The sequence below is a fragment of the Bos taurus genome, chromosome 8 (assembly GCF_002263795.3).
Source record: "Bos taurus isolate L1 Dominette 01449 registration number 42190680 breed Hereford chromosome 8, ARS-UCD2.0, whole genome shotgun sequence".
Taxonomy (NCBI): domain Eukaryota; kingdom Metazoa; phylum Chordata; class Mammalia; order Artiodactyla; family Bovidae; genus Bos; species Bos taurus.
In genome coordinates this window covers 29,388,866-29,402,063 of record NC_037335.1, presented here as the reverse complement: position 1 = coordinate 29,402,063, position 13,198 = coordinate 29,388,866, and the positions used below count along the sequence as shown (strand labels likewise).

The 13,198-nt window shown below is 39.3% G+C and overlaps 1 protein-coding gene across 4 annotated transcripts in view; it reads right to left on the bottom strand.

Annotated features, from left to right (window-relative positions):
• Positions 1-13,198, bottom strand: part of FREM1 (FRAS1 related extracellular matrix 1) — a 180,655-nt gene that overhangs the window by 53,536 nt on the left and 113,921 nt on the right. For 3 of the 4 annotated variants that reach the window (XM_059888996.1, XM_005209921.5, NM_001192995.2), the window contains 3 exons: positions 12,559-12,703; positions 6,966-7,107; positions 3,976-4,171 (listed from right to left, as the gene is read on the bottom strand). In XM_059888996.1, the coding sequence (XP_059744979.1) occupies positions 3,976-4,171; positions 6,966-7,107; positions 12,559-12,703 (483 nt within the window). Of the gene's footprint in view, positions 1-3,975; positions 4,172-6,965; positions 7,108-12,558; positions 12,704-13,198 lie in introns of those variants that run through there. The other variant, XM_059888997.1, reaches the window with a different exon arrangement.

Sequence of the window (13,198 nt, the reverse complement as noted above, 5' to 3'; positions counted from 1 at the left end):
ATCATAATTAAAATACCCTTGAGTTTCAACTTTGTGCTAAGTAAGGGAGAAAGACTCTTAAAACTTTACACCAACACTGTGATTAGCCATTGCCATGCGTCTAGGCTATAAATGAGGAAACTAAGGTGTACAAATGTTACCAACTTGGAAATGATTATACAATGAGGAAAGATAGAGCTAGAATTTATACCCAAGCCATCTGACCCAAGAGCACACACTCAAACATTTCACTATTTTTGTTTACTCTCTTTAATACTGGAAAAGACCCTGATGCTGGGAAAGACTGAAGGCAGGAGAAGGAGATGGCAGAGGATGAAATGGTTCAGTGGCATTACCGACTCAAAGGACATAAGTTTGAGCAAGCTCTGGGAGTTCTTGATGGACAGAGAAGCCTGGCATGCTGTAGTCCATGGGGTCGCAAAGAGTTGGACACAATTTGGCAACTGAACAATGACTAACTTCTAATAGGTAAAGACCAGTTCAGCTCAGTTCAGTTTCTCAGTTGTGTCCAACTCTTTGCGACCCCATGGGCCGCAGCATGCCAGGCTTCCCTGTCCATCACCAACTCCTGGAGCTTACTCAAACTCATGTCCATTGAATCAGGATGCCATCGAACCATCTCATCCTCTGTTGTCCCCTTCTCCTCCCGCCTTCAGTCTTTCCCAGAATCAGGGTCTTTTTCAATGAGTCAGTTCTTCATGTCAGTTGGCCAAAGTATTGGAGTTTCAGCTTCAGCATCAGTCCTTCCAATGAATATTCAAGACTGATTTCTTTAGGATGGACTGGTTGGATCTCCTTGCAGTCCAAGGGAGTCTCAAGAGTCTTCAGCAACATCACAGTTCAAAAGCATCAATTCTGTGGTGCTCAGCTTTCTTTATAGTCCAACTCTCATATCTATACATGACTACTGGAAAAACCACAGCTTTGATTAGACAGACATTTGTTGACAAAGTAATGTCTCTCTTTTTTAATATGCTGTCTAGGTTAGTAGCTCTTCTTCCAAGAAGCAACCGTCTTCTAATTTCATGGCTACAGTCACCATCTGCAGTGATTTTGGAGCCCAGCCCCTCAAAAAAGTCTCTCACTGTTTCCATTGTTTCCCCATCTATTTGCCATGAAGCGATGGGACCAGATGCCATGATCTTAGTTTTCTAAATGTTGAGTTTTAAGCCAACTTTTTCACTCTCCTCTTTTACTTCCATCAAGAGACTCTTTAGTTCTTCTTTGTTTTCTGCTGCTAAAAATTCTATAGTGCACAACAAAGACTTACATATCCCAAAATATTGATATTGCCATGACTGGGAAATGCTGTTTTAGATGATCAAATTCGTCTTTTCTATATATTATGCTTTTTAACTCAAAATGCAACTTAAGTTCAATGTAGAATCAACAGTCAACCTAATTCTACATCAAAACCTGAGCCGCAGATACTTCTGAGGGAGTTAAGATGAATACATCAAAGAAGAAAGAGGAATGAACAAAGCCAGGAAACAAAATTCACCCACAGGATGAAGAGCAGAAGATAGAGCTGAGAGGAGGAAAAATATCTAGGTTTGGCCTGAACCCAGTTTTTCAGCACTGTTTTTCACATTAGTCAGAGTATGGATGAGGGTCAACTATAGGCAATGTCCTTCTAAATGTCTCTCATTTAGAGAGTCATTTCTGCCACCGTGCAAATCAGAAGTCACGGCACAACGGGAAAGCATAACGTTATTTATAATGGCTCCCAAAAAGTGTTCAAATATGCTAATGTTAGGGTCTGATTTAGTCTAACAATTCAGTATAATTTCATTTAGAGATGAACAATTCTGATTATAAAGTTATATTGCAACCTAAGAAAATTTCCTCCAAAAGAAGGAAGGAAGGGAAAAAACCAAAGCAGTGAAGAAGGAGGAGGAAAGAAGGAAGGATAGGATTCTGTACAGAGATAAAAAATATCACCAAATTTTAAAAAAAGCTTCTGAACCACTGAAAGTTTAAACAGGTTACTGTATCTACTTGATTAAGTTTTCACAAATCCTTTTAGAAAATAATCACATGCCACTTGTAGCAGAGACTAGGGAGGACCTCACCAGCCTCAGTACTTTTTCTTCTGGAGGTACTGTTCCAGTTTCCACTGCCCAGACTCCTTAAGGTGATTCAGCCACCAGGATGTACAAAGGGCAAGTACCCTACCTCCAAGCCTAGCCCGTGAAATTCTCCCATTTTCCTTCACATACCCATGTGTGCATGCACAGCCATGTCCAACTCTTTGAAACCCCATGGACTGTAGCCCACTAGGCTCCACTGTCCATGGGATTCTCCTGGCAAGAATACTGGAGTGCGTTGCCATTTCTTCCTCCAAGGGATCTTCCTGATCCAGGGGCCAAACCCATGTCTCTTGCATCTCCTGCACTGGCAGCAGGATTCTTTACAACTGCACCGTGTGGGAAGTCCATTGTCATCCACATCTCATTCTCAAAGTGACTCCGAGCCTTTCAGAGACAAAGAAGCCCCTGGGTAGAATGAATCCCCAGGTGGGTGCATGGAACAGAATACTTCTGTGCTCCCCAGGGAATGCACCATGCTAAGAATGACAGGACAGTCTGCTGCCCAAATACATATGTTGTCTGCCCAGATACTTCACTTGCATTACATTTTGCCTGGACAAGTATTTATGAAGAATGTAGTCTTACTTTTGCAAAGAGAAATAAATGTGTACAGTACATGAACTTATTATGTATCATCAATAAAATAAGTAAATAAAATATATAGTCTTCTCCTTCAAAAAAAATAACCAAATAAGTCAATCTGGATTAAAATTTGTTTTAAAAAATTCAGGACAGCTGTAATTTTACCACATACATGAAGTAAAACTTACTGTACCTAAGCATCCAATTTAATTTAGCTCTGAGCTTTCTGGCAGCCAAGGCAAAAAAAAAAAAGCATTCTGTTAATCTATCAATCAAGCATGTACTAAGGATCTAAGACTTCGCTTGGTCCTGAGAATGTATAGATCTTGGACTATACAGATGAATGAGATAGGATCTTTACTCTCCTCACACAAGCTCTAAGCGAAAGTGTGCAGTAGTAACAGTTGAGAATCAAAGACCTACTCGCTCCCTTGCTGAGCTTTCAGTACTTTTTTTGCTCTCCTCTTTCTGCCATTTATGTGCTGTTGAGTCCCATCATGCAAATGGTCTGCTTAATTAATTCAAGAGAAGCTTACTATCAGGACTTCCCTGCTGGCCCAGTGGCTAAGACTCTGTACTCCCAATTCAGGGGACCTGGATTCAATCCTTGATCAAGGAACTAGATCCCACATGCTGCATCTGAGAGTTCTCTCCACAACTAAAGATCCTGCCTGTGTGTTCCAACAAAGACCTGGTGCAGCCAAATAAATACAAAATACATTTTTTTTTAAAACAGAAAAGCTTATTATCTTACAGCATTTTCCCTCATCCCTAAAGAGTATGTGTTAGCACTTCCAAAGTGAAAAGAGTAACAACTTTCAACCTTTTCAACAACAAAATTTCTTTGTATTATTTTAAATTTTTAAAAAATACATTCATTTATATTTCCTTTATCATTACTGTATTGGAAATCTTTTCCCTTTCAAATTCTGTTTTTAAGTAATCATTCAATTCCTGAAGATAAAACTAGGGTTGGCACATTGATTTGTAAAATTTTCCTTAAAGCATAAAACCTTGACAATTAAAGTAACCTGTGCAGCCATATTGCAGACAAGGCTGGATTTTTAATGGGCTTTTTGAAATATTGAAACTAACACATGAATTGGCTACTCTTGTAAACCAGGGAAAACAAGTGAGGAGCCCACGGATAAAATCATAACTGATGGAATTTCAAGTCTGAAGATGGAAGGGAGAAAGGAAAGGAGGGAAGGAGGAAGAGAGGGAGAGAAGATGGGAGAGGTTTACAGCAGCGCACGTCAGCCGTACGAGTTCGTCCCGATAAAGCCTGACAGAAATGCTCTACCTTTCCCCATGTTCTTGATGGTGATGTGACAGTCAAATGCCGGTGACCTGTTGTCACCGTCCCAGAGGCGGAAGGTGAAGCTGTCTTGGTTCTTGGAGTCCATGGCCCCGGTGTGTGTATATCTCAGCAAGTTCAAATCCACTTCTTCCTGAGTGCATTTCATGCCAGGGTACAGAGGGACCCAGTCCCTCCCTATCTGAAAGATGCCAGAATTAGTCAGCGGCCCAGGTTTCCCCCGCCTCCCAAGATGTGTTAGTGGACATCTTCCGTATCCTCTGAAAACTTCCAATATAAACGATTTTTCAGGGAAACCCCATATTCCATTATTTTGCCATTCTACCTCATATTTTCCATTGAAATAAATGTATTAAAATAATTTCAGACCTTGGGGAAAAAACTAGCTCTAAGCAAAGAATTTTTGGCAAAGTCATGTGGTAATTCAACTGCAGTGCTACTAAGGTATTTATCATAAGCCATCATAGCTGATTAAATATTTCAATTGATGAGAGCAGGTGGGTAATTGAGCTGTTGGAATTAATTCTTTAAAAATTAAATGTGTTTCACTTGGGATTTCCTTTTTTCTTTTTAGATCATTTAGATCATACCATTGTTCAATTAATAAAACCTGTATTTCAAACCAGTTTGTCACTGGAGTTATCTGAAGTAGATAAAACAAAATAGAATGGGTGTATTTAATGTCCCTATGTTTTTCAGGTTTCCTAAAGACCAAAGAAAATGATCAAAACTTCTATTATTCCCTACATTTATATCCTGAGTCAGCACAAAAATAACTACAAATATCATATATTTACTGTTAATTATACTCTTCTAAAAATAACCCAGCATTAGTTAAGCATATATTCTATACAGAACTCAGTGCAGAAATTGTGGCATTTTCAATGAAAAGAGGTCTTTATGCTGAGGGAGAACAACTGAGAGTATTAGAAAATACAGTAATAATAAATCTGTCTCTGATTAATAATTCTGTTGTTATTCTCTTAAGATGTATAGCTTTCCCTAAGAGTGGCTTATAAAAGTCATCTGACATAATTCAAGAAAACCGTCATCTTAGAAATTTACTGTATGATATTATCAAGTGCTTTTCCTATGTTTTAAGAGACAATAACAGAAATTTAAACATTTGTTTTTTTATTTCCTTTGACACATTATTTCACATGCCCTCCTCTCCCCATCACCATGTTACCACTTCCTTTTGTCACTCTATTTGATAAAGTTCCCTCCTCTTTAATGGTTATGCCCAGCTGATGTTTACACATAGGTATGCTCTGCCCCAGTTCTCACTGGGTGAAAGTTAATTATATTCTAATAATTAGGTTCATTGTTTGTCTGTATTATAAGGTTTATTTGAAAATTTAATTTTTAAAGCAGACACTCTTTCAGGTTTTAAACCAGACAGCCTGTAATCTATGTAACTTTTTTCTTTATGGTCTTTTCCCAGAAAGTAAATACAGAAGAAGATACCTTTTGCTTTCCCTCATCTCCATCTAATTCCCTACTTGCATTCCCAAGTGTGAGCTCTGACTTGACAAAATCCATCTGCAAGCCCCCAAAGAGGAAGAAAATAAGAGTTGGACTCAAGGGGGGTAAAACGCAAGAAAGTCAACAAGAAAACAAAGATGCACGAGAAAGTCCAGGAGGCCGGGTCCCTGGTCTTGGAGAGACTTGGAGAACCCCTAGGGAGCTGGGAGAGCACTCTATGGTGCCATATTGGGAACCTGGACCCATCTGGATTTTTACATAACCAAAAACACTTTCGCTCCCATGCCACCCAAATGTGTGAGCTCTTACTGCATTTCTGCTTCATTACTCTCTGAAATGAAATAAGGCCACAGCTGCACCTCAGTTTAAATCAGTGATTTCTCTTCACTTCGATTCTCTATGGTGCCCACAATCTAAGACAATCAAGCTGTTACCCACAGAATAAATCCTTGCTGCTATTCTCAGGCTGTGTCTACATTTTATTAAAAATTAAGCATTCAAATAATCACATAGACATTTTGATGAGTTACTTGAGTGACCTTCTCAAGTGACAGATCTGTAATTTGTATTGAGTTGATCCTTGGGCATCACATACAAAGTCTGAACTAGTCTGGTGAGCACCATTTGTTAAAAGACTATCTTTTCTCCACTGCTTGGTCAAAATTGGTTTGCCATACTTGTGTGGGTCTATTTCTGAACTCTCAGAAATAGAGATTTTTGATGCCTTGGTGGCTCAGATGGTAAAGAGTCTGCCTGCAGTGTGGCAGACCGAGTTCGATCCCTGGGTCGCAAAGATCCCCTGGAGAAGGAAATGACAACCCACTCCAGTATTCTTGCCTGGAGAATTCCATTGGATGGAGGGGCCTGGCAGGCTACATGTAGTTCATAGGGTCAGAACAGTTGGACATAACTGAGCGACTTCACTTTTACTTTCATTCTGTTCCATTGATCTATTTGTTTATTCCTGTACCAAACATACGCTGTCTGGATTACTGTAGTTATAAAGTCAGTCTTGAAATCAGGTAGTGTCAGTCCTTCAATTTCATTTTTCTATATTGTGTCAGCTATCCTGGGTATTTTGCCTCTGCAGATAAGCTTTAGAATCAGTTTGTTGATATTCACAACTGCTCTAAAAAATAAAGCCTATTTTTTAAAATAAAAATCTGATGGAAATAAAGATATCTCAAAGTATGCCTGATTCTCATCAGAAACTAGACAACTTGCTTTCCCCAGTAAGTTCCTATCCTCCAATTTAGGTACAATCCTAAGGAGAAATGAGCAGTGAAAAACCTTGATTTTGGTAGAATTTACCCTGAAATGAGTAAGTAAATTTAGAATAGTGTGAGTTCACTCCAAAATAGGAAAATTAAAATTTCTACTTTTGGGCAAAATATGATTATGACAGAATAAATTAAGTTATGCAAATCTGTGCATTGAAAAAATTTAAACCTGTTAACAGTCAATCTGAAAAATAAAAAAAGGCGACCAACCTTAAGTTGAAGTTGCCCATTTTGGGGAATTCTTTCAAATATATAGTAAATCTTCTCCCTGGGTGAGTCTTCATCTATGGCTGAGAGAACAGCACTAGAAATAATACGAGTTTCGCCCATATTTATTGTAATTTCAGCCTTCCTGTAAAAAAGAAGATATCTGGGTTGATACCGAAACAGCAGACATTGCTTTAACAGGGGACACTCATAATGACTATTACAGTGTTCAACCTTCAAAAATTAGGGAATGGTTTTCAGTCTCCAAAGTACTAAAAATGGTGAGTCAGTCTTGTGAAACAAGCTCTCATTTCACCTTACCTGTGAAAGTCCTGAAAATATTTAGCCAGGATTGATGAATATGGCACGAGGTAATTACCTACTCCTCTTTACATGTATAGAACTTTATAATTTTATATTAAAACTTATTTTATAAACTGTTATTTTTCCAAAATTTTATTTGATATGAATATAACAACAGCTCCATGAAGTTAGTGGGCTAGGTATTCTCCTTCTAATTTTATAGATAGAAACTTAAAAAGATGAAATGACTTACTCACAGGTATTCTAGTACCCTTTACGATAGACCATTATGAATTTGGTGATATTTAGGCAATCTGTAGCCCTCTACATTACTCTTTCTCCTTGACAATCTTCTGGGTAACTAGCATTGTTTTCACAGCAATTCATCTTTTCCAAGTGCCACAGCTGCCTGGTCAACTCCTGGCATCTTGAAGAGAAGGCCGGGGCAGGGAGCAGCTGTTACTTCTACCATAGAAACCGCTACCGTGGTTTCATGTGTCCTGTAAAGGGTGACCACCTTCACAGCCAATATTGCCATTTTCCCTGGTCTCACCAAAGTAAAGAAGGGATTTCTTTCCACCTGTTGCTTTTTGTTCTTGGTTTTGGTCATCACACAAGAACTAACTGTGACACTTTGTTTCTGAGAAAAACTGGGAAGTTTCCTTGGGATTAAGACCAAGGACATTTTTGTAGCAAACTGACCATTCTCAACAGCTTTCCAGTCCTCTGCTGAGAAGTCAAAGCCCAAACACCATAGTTCTAACCTTACTAGGTTTCTCTTGCCTCCTCGGAACTGACATCTTCCCTGGTAGTAGGAGGCAACTTTTGCTTTCCTCTTTATAAGAGACTATAATACCATTGAGTTAGGAGATAGATAGGCCCCTGGGCTGAACAGCTGCTGTTTGTCAACTGGAGTAAAATTGCAGCTTTGTTCTCACCCAGACACTCCAAGGACAAAGCTAGTGGCAGAAGCTGAGCTCTGCTGAAGTAAAGAGACAAGAGGACCAATCCCGAGGTCAAGGAAAACTTCTCTGCACAAATGCAGGAAGACTCCTTGGTGGTCAAAAGGCAGGGGGCACCAACTGTGTGAACATGTACCCACAAGCATCTGCAGTGAATCCATCTTAGTAAAAAGGTGCGCACACATGTTGGGGAGAATCCTTGAACAGGTCACATATGGGAAAAGAAACAAGATAATTAGCCAAAGGTAAACAAAGATCTGGAAGTACTGTCCTATATTAGTGATTTAAAATCACCCCCTTACTGCACTCCTCCTCATTAGGGTGGACACACACTCTTTCTCTACAGGTGTGTATTTCTGCCTTGCTTCACTCTTAAACACACAAAACGATTCTCTATGTGCTCTCCCACATGCTATACTGTGTCTCTGATAATAAACTTTGTACCTGTTTTTACAGTTTTGGCCTCCTTGAGAAATGCATTTTTCACTGAGGATAAGAGCCAGAGTCACTTTGCTTCTAGCCTCTAGACCCTTGTCTAGTGGTGAGGATTCCTCATTTTCATCCAGGCTACCCAGGTTCAATTCTGGGGCAAGAGACTAAGATCTTTCTTCAGGAACACTCATTGCTGTCTCTCCAAGATCAACATCATTCTAGGAGATTAGAATGGTGGTTTGGGACTCATGGAGATTAGTGGTGATTTTATTTATTTATTTATTTTTGACCTCACGTCTTGTGGGTCTTAGTTCTCTGACCAGGTATTGAATTCCAGCCTCTGGCAGTGAGTGCATGGAGTCCTAACCGTTGGACCACCAGGGAATTCCCAGTGGTGTTTTTAATAGAAATAGATAAACTGAAACAGGAACCCAATACAATGAAGATGATAAAAAGTCTGGTAGAAAGAAATGGCAAGAAAATGAGCATTCAAGAGAGAAGAAAGTGTGTCACAGTGTGTTACCCTGAAAGGGACAAAGGCTCAGTGTAGGTAATTTATTTGGGAAGTGACCTCAGAACAAGTGAGAGGGAGGGGAGGAGGAAAGGGCAACAACACAGCAGTTAAGATTGCTATGGGACTCAGTCCTACTGGGGATCTGTTGAAGAGCCATGTCGAAAATGCCACAAATTTTACCTCTGAAGGATGGGAGGCTGGGACCCTTACATTATCTACTACCTCTCATAGGTGGAGAATGTCCTCAGAGTGTTTTCCCCTGTGCCAGGACAGGGGCTGAATAAGCCACTGCTGCCCAGAGGCTGAAAAGCAGAGCACTACAGGTACTTTCAGAGAAGGCAATGGCACCCCACTCCAGTACTCTTGCCTGGAGAACCCCATGGATGGAGGAGCCTGGTGGGCTGCAGTCCACGGGGTCGCTAAGAGTCAGACACGACTGAGCGACTTCACTTTCACTTCTCACTTTCATGCACTGGAGAAGGAAATGGCAACCCACTCCAGTGTTCTTGCCTGGAGAATCCCAGGGACGGGGGAGCCTGGTGGGCTGCCGTCTATGGGGGCGCACAGTCGGACACGACTGAAGCGACTTAGCAGCAGCAGCAACAGGTACTTCAGGAGGGTATGGACAGGTGTAGGGCATATTCTATCACTAGAATCAAATGTAGGCTAAGGGGGTTCAACCCCACGAGTCAAAACCACCGACTATAGCATCTAAAAAGAATACCAAAGAAATGGTGTCAAATGCACTAACAAGGTCCAGCCAGATGAGAAAAGCCATTAGATTTGGTGGGAAAGCCATTAGATTTGGAGACAGTGGGCAGAAATGGAAAAAGCAAGCACAAGCTATTTCTTCAAACAGTTTGGCACTGAAATGAATGAGGGACTGGGTCATCAATGCAGTCTAAAACGAAGATACCTGCTAGCAATAATGATAATAACTGACATTTATGAGAACTTACTAGGTTCTAACCAGCCTTTCAAATACTTTTACATATTTTAATTCATTGAACCCCTTCAACAACCACATGAAAAGGATACTGTTATTACCCTCATTTACAAAGAGGTTGACAAAGAGGTAGCAAGAGGTTAAATAATACATTCAATATCAAATCAGGGCTTCCCTGGTGGCTTAAATGGTAAAGAATCTGCCTGTAGTATGGGAGACCTGAGCTTGATCACTGGGTCAGGAAGATCCCCTGGAGAGGAGAATGGTTACCCACTCCAGTATTCTTGCCTGGAGAATTCCATGAACAGAGGATCCTGGCGGGCTGCAGTCCATAGAGTTGAACATGACTGAAGGACCAGAACTTTCACATTCTTTTTCCCCCAAGATCACACTACCCATAAGTGGCTGAATCAAGACAATTTGGCTCCAGAATTTGCTCCCTTCACTATTAACTATATCCCCATGTCTTGTTAGCAGAAGGAATGAAAAGGGAAGAGATGGAAGATGCAGTTGAGAAAAAATAATGGAGCATGTTCTGAGAGAAGGCAAGAGGCGATATGCTCAAGGACACATATGGAAGGGAAAAGAACAGAAGGGAAAAAAGGAGAAACTTCAAAGCAGGGCTGAAGGAACTTTGGTGATTCTGTAGATGAAGCTATGCCAGGAGGTTTAACAGCAAGAATCTAGCAAGAAATAGTAAATCAGATAAGACTGAATGAGTGCCTTAAGTCATTTACTTTTCTGGGCTCAGTTATCTTAGTGAAGAAAACAATAGCTACTTGACACAATTTTGGTGGGGATTTAAATAAATATATGTGAACAAATCCAGCACACTGTTGTATAGAAAGCATTTAATAAACATCATTTTTCATCTCTCTCCCTCTTTCTTAGATGAAGTGAGGTCATCAGAAAGGAGGCTCTTTACTACCAAAATATCTTTCAAATATTCAATTTTATAAATCAAGATTATACCAATCCAAAATTCCAGCTAGAAAATATGGAAATAGTATGTGTATCACTGATTCATTTTGCTGTACAGTAGAAAGTAGTTTTAGTCACTCAGTCATATTTGACGCTTTGTGACCCCATGGACTGTAGACTGCCAGGCTCATCTGTCCATGGTATTCTCCAGTTAAGAATATTGGAGTGGGTAGTCATTCCCTTCTCCAGGGGATCTTCCCAACCCAGGAAGCAAACCTGGGTCTCCTGTAGGCAAATTCTTTACCATCTGGGCCACGAGGGAACACAACAGTGTAAAGGAACTATAATCCAATGAAAATAAATTTAAACAAATAATTATTCCTTAAAAAAGGAAAACATTTCAAAAGGAAGATGAGTTATAAGCCCAGAAATCAACACGATTTGAAAAAAATTTTTAATTTTTATAAATACACAAATCCTAAGGACATACACACAAAAATTTCTTATTGAATACTCTTAGTCAATCTGATGTCTGAGACGAAACTCTCAAAAAATTATCTCCAGCATTTCCCATAATGCTTTCCAAGGACCTCAGTGGCCATAAGGAAACAGCAAGATAAGGAAAGGATTTGTTTCTTTTCTGTAAAGTGAGGAGACTTTGGGAGTTTACACACTATCAAGAAGTTGTTCACTTCCTAATAAAAACTTAGACTATCTACTCAATGCCCATCATGCTACACCATTGACATGGTCAAAGAGGTACCAAGACGCACACAACTCCCTCGATCCAGGACCTTAGAAAGTTGAACTTCCTAAAGTTTTGACCTTGGACAGTTCTCTACAGTTGCCAATGATAAGAGAAATGGCTGGAACTAAAGACATATAACAGATGAAGATTCTGTAGCTATGATCAAATTGATCAGCTCCTGAGAAAGTTTGCAATGAATAATATCAGTACAGAATTTTTAAAAGGTGATCATCTTGACCTCAGGTGGCAACAGGGTATTGATCCCTACGGAACACAGAAGAGGACTGGAGGACAATGAAATATGAAGGTGAAAAAAATCACGGCAATATATTTCCCTCAGCCACTCTTAGCTCAAAGCTTAACCAAACCCACAGTAAGGACTGTCTTCAGTTGTATGATCACACTTTAGTTGAATTTATTTATTAATTACTCTCTTGTTTGTATGTACGTGTACACGTGCATGTGCTTAAATATTTAGTACACTGTTCATTCTGTATTGTATGTATAGTCATTGTGAATTACTGACAACTAAATAGAACTTTTAGAGGAAAACCCAATAATTAAAGGCTAATTTGAGAAATTTTAAGGAGGAGTTATGTTAACTAACATTTGCACGGAAGGTTTTAGGTGCTTAAGTCCGTGGGAAAGTTGCAACAGGCAGGAGTTATTAAAGACTTCTCTCTGGAGGAAATACATTACACTTGCATCTAGTATTCTAGACCTTAGAACTTCCTATAGAATCTCAAATGGACTCTTTTCAGGTAACTTACTTGCTCAGCATTGGTTTCTCATCATTAACTGGGGTGACCTCTACAAAAATGGTTTTAAGTATCTTATGTTTCCCATCTGACACCTGGATTGTAAAGTCATCAGCAAGACTCTCTGAATCATCATGCACATACACCAACCTCATTCCTGGACAAAGCGAAAAAAGAGAAAGTAAATCTTTCTTATGATTAAACCATTTCAAAATCTGTCGCAATAATTTGTTTTAATTTCCAAGGCATTGCTATTATCATGAGCTCATTAATCAGCACAATAAGGTAAAATCAAACTATTTTATAAAGTAAGAGTACCCTCCTAGTTCATTAAAAGTTCCTATTTAAATAAGTTAGTATTTGATAAAGGTCTTACTTAAAGTCATTGAGAAAAAATATATTATTCAATACACTGAAGAGAACAATGGTGACAGGGTATTTAAATGAAACAAAAAGTTAGTTCATTACTTAGGGGAATTTGTATTTAGATCCCTACCTCAAGCCAACAATCAAATAAATTTTAGGTGAATCAAAACTTAAATAAAAAACTATTTTTAAAGCCTATATAACATTCACATGGAAAAAATGGAACTTTCATATGTAGCTGGTAGAAAAGTAAAATGATGCAGCTACTTTTGGAAAACAGTTTGAC